A 14125-nucleotide genomic window follows, 5' to 3' on the forward strand; every position below is an offset into this window, starting at 1 on the left:
TAAGCTGTTAGTATTTCCTTCTGTAGAATGGGGGTTGAGGTGAGAATTCAGAGACGATGGGGGGAGTTCCCTGGTGGCCTAGTAGTTAGGATTCTGGGCTTTCACTGCTGTGGCCCGGGTTGAATCCCTGGTTGGGGAATGAGAACTGAACTGGATCTGAAGAAACAAGAAGATTCACTGTCCTGGCCTCACAGAGCCAGGCCAACCGAGATGACACACGTGAGGTCTGGGAGGGGCTCTGACTTCACATAAGGGTGACCTGGCCCCAGGTGACCCGAGACAAGTCACTCTAGTTGCTGGACCTCACTAATCTCATCTGAAAAATGGGGAGACTCCCCACCTGGGTGAGAAGATGGGACTGAAAGCGTTCTTTATGAGCATAGTTTGCGCCTCTGTACTCTGCCATCCTCAGAGCCCACTGCCCTTCCACCCTTCCAAAGCTTTCAGGGCCCAAAGTCTGGGCTGCTTCCTCCCGGTCTGGTCTCCCCAGCAAGGCGGAGGGCCTCACCCTCCCAACGGACATCACTTCAAAATGTAAATCAAGATGAAATGCTTCCCAGGGCACTGCTTATGACAAGGTTTTAATAAAATAAAATAGAAAGTTCAAGTGCTTCCAATCCCCCAACATACCCCATTCTGGTGTGGGGGAGGGGAGGGAGCCCCCACAGCCCAGTAGCACCAGGGATAGCACCATGAGAAAGATGAGGTCGCACCGGCCTCCCTGAGACCCACGGGGGGGGGTGGGGACGTGCCCCTGGCCACCCCCTCGTCGCCCCCCACCTCAGACACAGAGCCGAGAGCACACTGACTCCCCTCTGTAGGGCAGTGTCTAGGGAGCGCCAGCCCATGTCAGTTCCACCTCCTCCCGAGGCCTGGGCTTCTTTGGAGAAGCCACGGGGCGGCCCCCACCCCTTATGGCTTTGCTCCCTGGGCAGGAGAAGGCGGGTGGGGAGGGAACAGCTCCTTCAGCCCTGAGGCCGGGGCTAGGGTGGGAGGGCGGCAATGGCCAGGGCTCCCTGCTAGGATGGGGGTGGCTCAGGGGTCAGCAGTCACGAAGGGTCAGGGGTCAGATCCCCGGGGGTGTCCAAACCAACCCGCCCCCGGGGTCAGAGCTGTGCTGGGGTTGAAAGTCAACGCCCTCCCAGAGGTCCAAGAGCTCCTTCTGGAGGTCGGTTACTGAGGACTCAGGGCGGAGGGGACCAGGAGGGACGCCCTCCTCTCCCAGCCTGGGCCTCCCTGTCCAGCCCGTCACGGCCCATCACCGTTGACATCCAGGTCAATGGAGCCATGGCTGACCACCAGCCGCAGGCGCTTGGGTGGGGAGAAGGGGGCAAAGGCAAGGGCCTGCTTGGGGATGGGGATGGGGCCTGGGGTCCCGGCAGGGGCGGGGGTGGCAGTGGCAGGCGGGGCCGGGGCCACACGGCTCAGGTCCACACGTACCACGTAAGGCAGCCCGTAGCGCCGGGCCCAATGCCAGTCCTGCTGGGGGGCCCAGCGGGCACGGGTAGCCGGCCCCAGGGCCACCAGGGCCTCCGCCCGCAGGCAGCAGTGGGAGCTGCAGCCTCCCCATCGGTGCAGGGAGACGCGGGCAGCACGGAGAACGGGGGGCGCCGGGGCCCGCCGGGGCTGGGGGCGTCGGCGCCTCCGGGGACGCACCCGGAGCTGGGGCTGAGGCAGCCACTGGAGCCAGAGGGGCGAGGCATCAGGGCGGGCGCCACAGGGCGGGGGGCGCAGGGGCTGGCAGGCAGCTGTGGAGGCCCAAGGGAGGGGGAGCAGGGAGAAAAAAGGGCAGCTGTGTGAGCAGGGCCTCTACAGAGGGGAACAGCTCCAGCTCAGGCCAGCCGCCGCCCCCCGATGCTCTTCAGAGGGGGACAGATGAAGAGAGGGATGCTCAGGAGTGAGACCCTGTCTGGGGGACCGAGTGGGGGTACCAGGAGGAACAAGACGAGAGGAGGGCAGACAAGGGGCTGGGGATGGGGGAGCAGCTGATGAAGACAGGCCAACAGGACAGGGTCCCCGCCCCGCGCTCACCACAGAACGGGTCCCGGCGCAGCGGGGGTGGGTGGGCACAGGCCCGGGTGCCGTGCAGGCCTTGCTGCAGCCGCCGCTTCGTCTCGCGGAGCTCATACTTGTCCACGGGCCGGGGCGGCAGGGGATCCTTGGGCTGCAGTCGGAAAGCTCCTTCGCCTCTCCTGAGGATGGGAGGGAAATGAGGAGGGAGGGAGGGGTGGGCCCTGAGGATGCACTTCTGGTTCCCAGGATCCCGGGGACTGTGTCCCTTCCTGCAGGCCATCCCCACCTCTCGCAGGTGTAGCATTCACAGTGCTCATTCTTTTCACCGAAGAAGCCTTCGCCGTAGAAGCAGGTCACCTCGTCCCCCGGCTCGATGTCCCGGAGCACCTTCACGCAGGCTGCGTTCCCATCTGCAGGTACGAACTGGGGGCCAGGAGGCTCAGCGCCCTGTCCTGGGGGTGGCCTGGCTCCACCCCGCCTGGCCTGGCACCCTGGCCTCAAGGGTCCCCCCGGGGACGGGCAGCGGCCGAGAGCCCGGGGAAGAGCCCTGCCCAGGGCCTGCCCTCGGCATGCACTCCCTGACCCTCCTCCGTTGTGCTGGCTCCCACCCTCCCTGCAGGACATGACCTAACCAGGCCCTGGCAGCGCGCACAAGCACCACTAACTCCAGCACTCCTTCTTGGGCTCCTCTGACACACCCTGCCAGCCTGCCCCTCAGTGGCCGAGACGTGCGCCTTGGCCTGGCTCTGCCGCCTGCCCTTCCCGAGGCCAGTGTCCACCCGCAGCCCCAGTCTGGGATCGCCACCCCTCTCGCCTGCCTGCTCCTCACTCCAAGTTCCCCACGTGGGAGAGGCGGCACTCCCATCCATCCGTGATCCGCCCGCCCACCCATCTGTCCATCCTAGCCTGACACACACCTGGGAGTGGCCCTGGCCGCCCGCCCGCCCGCCAACAGGACAACTGGCCAGCACCTCCCGAGCGGGCAGTGTTGGGCGTCCCCTTTCCCTCCCTCCCTGAGACCCCAGCTGCCCCTCATCACCTCCTGCACAGCTCTGCCCCAGGCTACCTGCCAGCCTCAGCCCATGCACTGCCTCCCTCCAGCCCCGCCCCCGAAGCTCCCAGAGCAGCGGCACCAGGGCCTCTGAGAACCAAGCCCCCTTCACTCACCCCGTGGGAGCCTCCACGGGGCACACCCAGCTTGCGCTGACACACGAGGCAGGAGCTACTGTGCCTCCTCGCCCTCCAGTGTGGCGCCTCCCCTCTGGGATGCCCTAAAGTGGCCCCGTTTGCCCTCAACACCTAGGAAAATCCTACTCCTCCTTCAACGCCTGGCTCCGGCGTCACTTCCATGCAGCCTGCGGTTCCACACCACGAGGTGGCTGACCCCCGCCTCACCGAGCTTTGCTTCACTCTCCATCCTACCCAGCGTCTGTGCCCCGAAATCCACGCAACGGTGTGCAGAGTCACAGGACGCTGACACACACCCAGCCTTCACAACTGGCCCCAGGAGGCACGTTCTCCCCGTTTCCCATCCGAGAAGAGAAACCAGGGCCGGGGCGGCAGAGCCAGGACTCAAACCCACCCCTCACACCCCTGGGGCCCCACGGGCGGCCAGGTGAGCCCCACGCTTGGCAGGGTGCGCACCCAAGGCCTTACAGGGGCCATCTCCCCGCAACTCCTCCCTCTCACGTGCTCCGCGCTCCACACGCAGCACAGGGTGGGGGGTGGCCTCCCAGAACCTCCTATCAGGAAGAGTCCTTGTCCTCCAGGGCAGGGCTTGCTCTGACCCCGCCCCAGGAGGCCCTCCCCAGCCTCCTGCTACCACAGCTGCTGTGGGTGTCTCCCGGGGAAGCCCGGGGCACTTTGTGTCTCCCCATCACCACATTCCCCCCGAACTGGCCCAGCTCCCAGCCCAGATTCAGAGGGGAGAAGGCGGCCAGCAGGTGGCAGCCTGGGTTCCAGTGTGACTTGAGCCAGAGCCCCTTCCTCCCTCCTGACAATCGCAGGCACAAGCGCCAGTGCTGCCCAGCCAGGGGTGGGAAACTGCTTTGTCAGGTGGGGAGACCCGGGACAGTTTCTGCCTGTTCACCGACCAGAAAGCCCCTCCCTCGTGCCCAGTCCTGGGAAGGGGGGTCCCCAGGTCTCACCTTGCAGTTGGGTTTGCAGTCTGGAGCCAGTTGGGGGTTGCGGGGAGAAAAGAGAACTGGGTCAGCGAGCCAGAAAGCCGGGGCACAACCCCTCCCCCGCTGGCTCCTCGCCCCCCCGCCCCCCCTCCGGCCCCCCCAGCCCCCTCCCTGCCCCCACCGTGGTTGATGAAGGCGGCCGGGCCGAGCCACAGCTGAGCGCTGCGCTTGCGGGTGGAGTACATGATACTGAAGTCGTTCTCCCCGGCCCTCAGCAGCCCCTCGTCGGCCTCCCGCAGCTCTGCGATGCAGCCCACCAGCAGCTCCAACTTCTCATTCTTTTTCCTGCCCAGAAGCCAGGTGGTGGGTCTGTGAGCACCTCCCTGACCACCAGTGCTGGGGCCAGGGGCCCCTCATCCCAGGCCTCCGGCGGGAAGAAGCGATGGGACGCACCAGCCACGGCGTTCCAGCTCCCGAATCTCTCTGAATCTCTCTGAAATGCACCCGCCATTGTCTCTACACCCGCGGCAGGCGCGGCACTCCCCACCTCCTGAAAGCCTGACCCGCAGCCTCTCCCGCTCTCGCTTCCTCCAGCCTCCAGTGCCCACTGCCGCGGCCTCCTGCAGTCCAGTCCCGCCCGGAAGTCCCCACAGGCGCCCCCACACTCTTCACTAGACCCTTCGGCTCATCCTTCGGGCCTCAGCCTAGGCCTGGCTCGCAGGAACACTCTCCAAATCCCCGGGCAGGCTCAGGACTCACTGAGCAGCTGTGGTCAGCCCTGCGCGCTCACTCGGCTACCACCTGCCTTCCCGCTAGAACGTGAGCAGTGGGCAGGGTGGTCCTGTTCACCGTCCTGCCCCGTACCCAGCAGCGATTGCTACGCAGCGGGGGCTCCAGTGGGGATGAAAAAAAGGACAGCACAGTCCTGGGCGCAAGATCAGTCCTTTCTTGGCAGCCCCAGAAAGCCTGGGTCTCGAGGGGATCTCATCTCCCAGCAGGGCCGTGGTGGGCCAGGAGGGTCTTGGGGGACCAGACCTGGCCTCCTTTCTCTCAACACAGACACCTTCGTGGCCCTGTGCCGAGTGCCCAGTCTCCTCCAGAAGGGAGGGGGTCTCCTCTCCCAGCAGCCCCCAGGGAGGGATGCCTCCCGTCAGGCCTGGGGCCCGGGGAGGCATGTTCTGCCCTCTTACCAAGCGCGGGTAGACACAATCTTGGCTCCATTTGTCTCCATGGAATAACGGGTACAGGGCAAGATGGTGAAGCCGCTTTCAGGCAGGAAGGCTCGGAGGTAGCGATAGATCTGGGGGAGGTGAGGGGTGGGTGGGGTGAGGAGGTGGGGTGGGGTCGCCCTCGGCCCTCTCTCCTGGGTTCTAGCCCTGCTCTGCCACTGACTCGCTGTGTGGTCTCAGGGAACTCACTTCCCCTCTCGGGGCCTCAGTTTCCTCATCTGTCGAATGAAGAAGTTAGACTGCATCTCAGAGGGCCCCCCAGCTCTCCTTTCCTAGGATTCTCTGAGCCTTGCCTCAGATGGTCCCAATGGCTAGGACGTCAGGGAGTCCCGGGGAGCTGCGCTGAGGGTCTGCCCGGCAGGTCGGGGGACCCGGGGCAGGCAGAGGAGACGGGGAGAACACGAGGGCCGAGGGGAGGGAAGGGAAGGGCTCCCTCACGTGGGTCTTGAGGGCAGCCTCCTGCCGCGGGCCCCGGCTCTGGAAGTAGTGGGCCATCCAGCCTCCCAGCGTCAGGGCCCTGTACGCAGCCTCCAGGTCCCGCTGCCTCAGGAAGGCCTCCAGCGCTGAGCGCAGGTGGTGCTGTCGCCGCAGGGGGGGCACGGGGCTGGGGGAGAGGGCACGCCTGGGTCCCAGGGCCTTGGCCTATTCCCTCTGGGCCTTCCCAGGCCCCACCCCCACCCCCACTCGGAGCTGAGAGGAGGATGGGGCTGAGGGGTGGCAGTGGAAGGGAAGGGGTCCCGAGCCCTCGGTCGCCCTCCCCCAGGTCGCCTCACCTGACGTTCATCTTATGGGTGCGGAAGCCGAGGTAGGGGTCCAGGACGAGGCTGGTGGCGAGGTCGTCATTCTCACACAGTTCCCTGGCTGTCACTCTGTCGGGGCCCATGGTGCCCCAGGCACCATGCTGCCTCCTGCGGAGAGTGGAGAGCTCAGGGCAGGGGGAGGGGCGGCGCCCGGGGCGTGTGCCTGCTCTAGGTCACTTATAGGTTGTGTGAGACTTGGGCAAGCCCTTCGGTCTCCTCATCTATAAAGCAGGGAGAAAAGCAATACTGACTTCACAGGGCTCTCGGTGAAGGTGAAATGCAACAAGTGCTTCTGACAATGGGGAGATCCCCAAAGAAATGCCAGCCACCATCGTTAGTAGCTGCATCTCCTCCAACCACCTATGACAGCCCCGCCACGCGCACACACACTCGCAGACCCCGTGCGCACACGCAGATTCCCCAGGACCCCCATACACACCACACACACACACACACACACACACACACACACACACACGCAAACGTGCCAACTGGCCCGCGGAAGGCTGATTAATTGGTAGTCTGGGATAACCCTAAGGGCTTAGTCCTGCAGGGGGTGGAAGTCAGGGGGGACCCAGCAGCTCCACCTCTGGCCCTCACCGAGGAAAAAGCCAAGGCTTCCTGCCCCACCACCCATCCCCACTCTCTCCTGGCCTTGGCCTCCACCCCCATCCCCAGCAGCCCTTGGGAGTTCTCAGAAGGCTCTGGGTGAAACCCCAGGCAGCCCGAGTCGGGGGCGGGTGAGGCGAGGGAGAGCAGTGGAAGGCCCCCAGCACCTGCTCTCTCTCCAAGGATTCCGGGGGAGGGAGGGGCACAGAGGACAAAGCGGGGGGAGGCGGGGAGAGGAAAGGAACGGTGTGGAGAGGCAGAAGAGGCCCATAAAAAAAGAGGAGAAAGACGGGGATTAGCAAAACGAAACAAAACAAGCCTCCTAACCCCGACTGCAGAGGGCCTGGTGGGCACCGACACCGCGGTGCTTCAGGGAGAGCAGATGGGGGACAGCGAGGAAAGGGGAGCTGGAAAGAGATCAGGAGCTAGAGCAGCTGGGAAAGGGGGTCGAGAAGGCACGCAGGCTGGGGATAAATAAAGAGGGGGCGCTGCGGGAAGGCGCTGGGACAGAACGGAAGCTGCAGAGGGGCAAGTGGGTAATACGGACACCACAGGGAGGGAGCTGGGGCAGGCAGAAGGGGCGGGGGTGCCTGCGGGGGAGACCGAGGGCTGCGGGAAGGCTTGGGGATCCAGGGAGGACCCCAGGAAAGCTAGCAGGGAGACCAGGGGTCCAACGAAAGTAGAGAAGGACCTGGAGGTCCAGGGAGGGTCCTGAGATGGTATAGGGGGGCCTAGGGCTTCCAGAACGGGGCTTGGAGAAGCAAACAGGGACAGGGGAAAGTCCTAGGGATCCAGGGAGGAGCATAGAAGAGCCGCGAGAAGAGAGCCTGGGCTCCAGGGAAGGACCTGGGTAGGCAGTGAGAATCCAGGGGAGAGGCCTGAGGTCCAGAGGGAAATTGGGGGAAGCAGACAGGGGCCTGGGGAGGCAGGGAGAGTGCAGGAGAAGGGCCTGAGGTCCAGGGAGGGGAGTGTAGAGTCAGAGGGCGAGCTGAGGGTCCAGAGAAGAGCCTGGAGCGCGAGAGCGGGGCCTGGGTAAGGAAGCACAGGAAAGGGGCTGGGCGCCGAGAGCAGCCTGAGGCTCGCCGAAGGGCCAGGAGACGTGGGCGCCTGGACACGAGGAGGGGCCGGGCGGGGCGGGGGACAGTCGGGGCTGGGGACGACCGGGAGCCAAGGCGGCGCGGGGCGGGGGCCGAGAGGGGGCTCAGAAGTCGGGCCCCGCGCCGCCCCTCACCCGCTTCTCCTCCTCCTCCTCCTCAGGCGCCCGCGCTGCGGCTGCCACCACCTCCCACAGCCTTCTCCAGCTCTCCTCAGACACGGTCGCCGCGCCTCCCGTCTGCCCAGCCGGGCCCGCCTCACAACGGCCGTTACGGCCTTCCATTGGCCAACGTCGCCGCCACTCTTCAGTCGCTCTGAAGCTTGCGCCGCTCCCATTGGCCGGGCTCCGCTCTGCCCCTCCCCGCCCGCCCCACGGTCAGCACCCCTAAAAAGCTCCGCCTCGCCCTCGCTGCCGTTGAGAGCCGCCAACTGCACCCAGTGGCTGCCGCCGCTGTCCTTCCGGCGCTGCCATGGAGATGTATCCCCGCCCACGGCCCAAAGTCGACGCCCTCATTGGCCGAAAGCGCCGTCGCTCCGGGCCAAACGCGGGTTTGGGTCGGGTTATTTGGGTCCAAGTGGAAAGAGGGCGGGTACCGCCTGCTCTAGAGCCCTCATGTGATTGGTTGGCCTTGGAGCGACTCATGCTTCCATTGGCTAAGGTCTCCGCCTGTCACCATCGAGTCGCGACCTCCCTGTTCCTTTTCTGTGGCGAAACCTTCGACCACCAGAGGGAGAAAGCAAGGGAGGATGGGAGGGGGGGGTGAATGCGCGCGCACCTCCTTCCCCCCGCCCGTCTGGGCCAGCGGTTGCCAAGGCGACAAAACTTTATTGACAACCCTGCCCGGTACAAAGGGCTTTTCGCTCTCTTCCTCACTTCTAGACCACCTTCTCTTCCCCTAAATAACCTGTTTAATTTTGAGTACCCACAGTAACACTCTGTGGGTGAAAGGGTCAGAAAGAAGGAGATTGATAGGTGGGGGCTTTGAAGAAAGCCCTGACTCATGGGGAGCTCCCATGGGGCACCCCCCCACGCCCACAGTTGGGATCACCCCTCTGCTCCAGTCCCAGAGGCAAACATAATTAGCAATTCATCATAATTACGTCCGGAATAATAAGCCCCACACTTGGAGCAGGCGGTCTTTGTTTTGTTGACGGCTGTATATCCTGTGCTCTTGGAACAATGCATGGCACGGAATAGGTGCTTCATTAATTTGTGCTGAAGGAATGAATGTATGAAGCTGGTTTCTGCAATCCGTCACTCTGTGACTTTGGAGAAGTGGCTTGCCCTCTCTGGGCCTCAGGCTCACATCTATAGAACAAGGACCACACTGGTCCCTCTTTGAGGGGTCCTTAACACCCTCCTAGGTGTCCTTCACTCGTGCTTCCAGGCCCCCACCCTCTGTTCTTACTGTTCTTTCCCCATCTGGGACTATCCCCAGCTCGGAGACACCCCCAACCCAGGTACCCCCACACCCATAAGGATGGCTACAGCTCCGGAGAAGAGATGCAGCCTCACCAGGAGAAGGGGAGCCAGCAAGCAGAGAGGACCCTATAAAAAGCTCAGCTCAACTGAAACAACACTGTAAATCAACTAAACTCCAATAAAAATTAATTTAAAAAAACAACAGCAACAAAAAAACTCAGCTCTTCGGGAAAGTCCTATCAGCAGGTCTGAATCTTAAAAGTGCAACCCTTCCACCAGCGGGTGTACACCCTAGAAAAACTCTCAAAAATGTGAACAAAAAATAAGCACAAGAATGCTTGCGACAATGGTGTTCGTAAGGGTGAAAAACTGGAAGCGGCTTAAATGTCCATCACATGAGGCATGACTTAAATGGATCATGGCATATTTATACAGGGGAACACCATGCTACAGTGAAAGTGGATGAACCAGCACTCTGTATATCAACCTGGACAACCCTAAAGCATGCTGCTAGTTGCAGAAGTTTACATAGTCGAATGCACGCAGTTTTAAAACACATAAAACAGGGGTCGTGTGTGGACACATGAAATTATACACAAACTTGCATGGGCATGATAAGGGGCGGGGGAGTCCCAGTGGCGACCCCTGGGGGCAGAGCGGAAGGAATGCAACCAGGAAAGCTACTCAGGACATTGTTATTTGTAATTTTTTGTTTTTTAAGCCCGGAGGTGGAAGCCCTAGTTCATTGTATTCACTGTCTGTTCTTTTTCTACGTGTCAGAAATATTTCATAATACAAATAACATTTTAACCCGCCAATGCCACTTCCAGGATTTTATGCCAAAGAAATAACTGGACAAGTGTTAAAATATTTAAAGATGTTTGTCTCAGCATTTGTTGAAAAAGCAGAAAAATAGGAAGAGCTGTAATGTCCAGCTGTAGGAGATTGGTTGGACCGATTACAGCATATTCGCAAGACGGAAGAACAATAGTACCTAACAGTTACTGAGATCTTAGCACACTCCAGTCACTTTGCAAATAGTCCTGTGAGGGAGGGGCTGTTATTATCCCCATTTTACAGATGAGGAGAGTGAGGCTTTCCAAGGAGGTGTAACTGACCACCAGATTACAGAGTTTGTACTCTCAACCCCTGCTGCTGCACTGCCCGGACAGGATCCAGCTGGTTCTCGACCCACAGATGACATAAGAGGCACCTCGGAAAAACGAATAAATCTCTGACACATGCTACAACACAGATGAACCTTAAAAACATCATACTGGGTAAAAGGAGCCAGACACAAAAAGTCACATATGGAGTGATTCCATCTCTATGAAATATCCAGAATAGGTGAATCTGGAGAGACAGAAAACAGATCCGGGGAATTCCCTGGCAGTCCAGGAGTTAGGGCTCCAATGCTTCCACTGCAGGGGGCATGGGTTCCATCCCTGGTCGGGAAAATAAGATCACGCATGCCTCAAAGCGGTGGGGGGTGGGAGGAAGCAGATCCGTGATTGCCATGGGCTGGGGAGAATGGGGAGTGACTGATATTGGGCATGGGGTTTCCTTTTTGAATGAAGTTCTGGAACTAGAGAGCGGTGATGGTTGCAAAGCATCGCACATGTGCATAATGCCGTTGAATTGTACACTTTAAAATGGTTAAAATGGGGCTTCTCTGGTGGTCCAGTGGTTAAGACTCCACCTTCCACTGCAGGGGGCACAGGTTCAATCCCTGGTGGGGAAGTTCCGCATGCCCCGAGGTGAGGCCAAAAATAAATAAATAAAACGGTTAAAATGGCAAATTTGACATTATGTATATTCTACCACCACCCCCCCCCCCAAAAAAAGAAAGAAACTCCGCCAAAAAACAAAAAGAGAGAAAATAATAAAGAATCACCTAGAGAAAGTAGTGAACATATAGATTCCAAGGTTCAGCCTCTTGAGAGAGGCTGGTCGAATATTGAATAATTAATCATTTCAGGATGCTGCTACCCAAAGTGTAGCCATGGACCAGCGGCATCAAGCAGGATTCCGTGGGTGCTTGGTAGAGATGCAGAATCTCAGACCCCGCCCCTGACCTCCTAAATCAGAATCACCCAGACTGGTGATTGGGATGTTCCAGAACACGTATGAGAAGCATGCCTTAGGAGACACCTGTGTTGCAGGTGGCTTCCTCAGACCAGTCATTCACTTGCTGGAGGGATATCGTGGGCTTGGTAACTCTCAAGGGGACACGTGACTTATTAAGGGGGAAAGCGTGCTATAAAACAGCAAATTCGGGATGATCATATTTTGAGGAGAAAGGGATATCTACTTTTATGTGTGTGTAAATTAAATGATTGGGAGGAGGATGTGGAGAAAAGGGAACACTTGTACACTGTTGCTGGGAATGTAAATTGGTGCAGCCACTGTGAGAAAAAAATTTGGAGTTTCCTCCAAAAATTAGAAATAGGGACTTCCCTGGTGGCGCAGTGGTTAAGAATCCACCTGCCAACGCAGGGGACACGGGTTCGAGCCCTGGTCCAGGAAGATCCCACATGCCGCGGAGCAACTAAGCCCGTGCGCCACAACTACTGAGCCTGAGCCCTAGAGCCCATGGTCTGCCACCGCCATAAGAAGCCCGCGCACTGCAACGAAGAGTAGCCCCCTCTCGCCAGAACTAGAGAAAGCCTGCATGCAGCAAGAAAGACCCAACGCAGCCAAAATATATATATATATGTGTGTATATATATATATATATATATATAACAAATAGAATTATCATGTGATCCAGCAAGCCCACTTCTGGGTATATATCAAAATGAAATCTCTATCACGAAGAGATATCTGTACTCCCCAGTTCATTGCAGCATGATTCACAATAATCAAGACATGGAAACAACCTAAGTGTATGTGGACAGGTGAATGGATAAAGAAGATGTGTATACATACATTGCAATATTTTTTCAGCTATGAGGAAGGGGGAAATCCTGTCATTTGCAACAACATGGATGAACCTGGAGGACATTATGCTAAGTGAGAAAAGATAGACACAGAAAGACAAATACTGCATGACCTCATTTATACGTAGAATCTAAAAAAACAGTCGAGGACTTCCCTGGTGGCGCAGTGGTTAAGAATCTGCCTGCTAATGCAGGGGACACGGGTTCAAGCCCTGGTCCGGGAACACCCCACATGCCACAAAGCAACTAAGCCCATGTGCCACAACTACTGAGCCCGCGTGCCACAACTACTGAAGCCCACGTGCCTAGAGCCATACTCCACAACGAGGAGCCACCGCAATGAGAAGCCCTCGCATCACAACGAAGAGTAGCCCCCGCTCACCACAACTAGAGAAATCCCACGCACAGCAACGAAGACCCAATGCAGCCAAAAATAAATAAATTCATTTAAAAAAATAAATAAAAATAAAAAATAAAAAACAGTCGAACTCACAGAAACAAAGAGTGGAATGGTGGTTACAGGGAGGGGGGAACGGGGGTTGGTCTAAGGGTACAAACTTCCAATTATACAATGAATAAGTTCTGGGGGTCTAAGGTACAGCATGGTGACTACAGTTAATAATAAAACATTGTACATTTGAAATTTGCTAAGAGAGTAGGTCATAAGTGTTCCCACCACATACACACAAAGATGGTAACTATGTGAGGTGATGGATGTGTTAATTAGCTTGATCGTGGTGATCATTTCACAGTGTATACATATATCAAAACATCATGGTGTACGCCTTAAATATACATAGTTTTTGTTTGTCAGTCGTACCTCGATAAAGCTGGAAAAAAATAAATGGTTGGTGGTGAGTTGTCTCTCTGTTTTCATGTATTACTTGTGTAACAACAAAATGTATATAATAATAGAATAAAATATAAGTATTCATACTATGTGTTAATTTATATACATATTCCTATATCTATATATACATACCTATGCATATGCACACATGCATGTACATAATTATCTATATATCTGTCTCTACCTATAGCATCATCACCCTGCTCAAAGTTCTGCAATGGACTCATACCCTGGTAGCCAGCCCCCAAGATGACCTTCACTCTGCACCCCACCCCCTCCCCAGGATTCATGCCTTGTGTAGCTTCTTCCACATTGAACCTGGCTGAGCTGTGTAACCAACAGGATATTGTAGAAAAGATGGCATGTCCACTGCTATGTTATCAAAGACACCATCCTCTCTGGGATCACTCACTCCTCTGGGGGAACTCAGCGCAATGTCAAGAGGTCATGGCAATCTCCTTATGGGGACATCCACGAGGCAAGGGCAAGGAACTGAGGCCTCTTGCCAATAGCCAGAGAGGAACTGAATCTGACAGTCATGTGAGTGACCACCCTGGAAACGGTCCTCCTGTCTCTACCAAGCTTTCACAGGATTATGCACCATCCACAGCTTGACAGCCATCTCAGGAGAAACCCCAAGCCAAAACCATCCAGCTAAGCCACTCCTGAATTCCTGACCCACAGAAACCATGTGAGATGATAAATGTTTATTGATGTCCTAAACTATAGGCAATGGATACACACCTAGATTAAAATCTGATGTCCTTACAATGGCCTCCATTCTTCCTCTGATTTATCACTTACTATTCTCCTCATTGCTCACTCTGTTATAGTCCTATCAGCTTCCTTGCTGGAAGCCGAAAGTCCCAAGCATCTCCAGGTCTTTCCCTGCTCTTCTCTCTACCAGGAGAGCTCTGCCCACTGATATCCACAGGGTTCACTCTCTCACCTGCTCCCGGTCTTTGCTGCAATGTCACTTCCTCAGGAGACCTTCCCCGACAGCCCTGCCTGGAATTACCCACCCACCGCAGCCATCCCCTTACT

General features: G+C 57.7%; 1 protein-coding gene across 1 annotated transcript; it reads right to left on the reverse strand.

Moving 5' to 3' along the window:
- Positions 1 to 563: 563 nt before the first annotated feature.
- KMT5C (lysine methyltransferase 5C) lies at positions 564 to 8081 on the reverse strand. Its single transcript, XM_059905728.1, has 9 exons — positions 8006 to 8081; positions 6139 to 6273; positions 5804 to 5969; positions 5327 to 5436; positions 4318 to 4481; positions 4161 to 4180; positions 2300 to 2436; positions 2032 to 2192; positions 564 to 1748 (listed from the first exon to the last, which is right to left on the reverse strand). Exons 2-9 carry the CDS (start codon positions 6246 to 6248, stop codon positions 1249 to 1251), a joined length of 1368 nt encoding a protein of 455 aa, XP_059761711.1. The 5' UTR covers positions 6249 to 6273; positions 8006 to 8081; the 3' UTR covers positions 564 to 1248.
- Positions 8082 to 14125: the final 6044 nt, after the last annotated feature.

Source organism: Balaenoptera ricei, chromosome 19 (assembly GCF_028023285.1).
Source record: "Balaenoptera ricei isolate mBalRic1 chromosome 19, mBalRic1.hap2, whole genome shotgun sequence".
Lineage (NCBI taxonomy): Eukaryota > Metazoa > Chordata > Mammalia > Artiodactyla > Balaenopteridae > Balaenoptera > Balaenoptera ricei.

Bases quoted from the DNA above. Each gene is read 5' to 3' on its own strand.
- KMT5C (XM_059905728.1), bottom strand. From the start codon at position 6,248: ATGGGCCCCGACAGAGTGACAGCCAGGGAACTGTGTGAGAATGACGAC. The intron at 5,970-6,138 runs GTGAGGCGACCT...CCTCTCCCCCAG, and splicing joins ACCCATAAGATGAACGTCAG to CCCCGTGCCCCCCCTGCGGC. The intron at 5,437-5,803 runs GTGAGGGAGCCC...CACCTCCCCCAG, and splicing joins AGGCTGCCCTCAAGACCCAC to ATCTATCGCTACCTCCGAGC.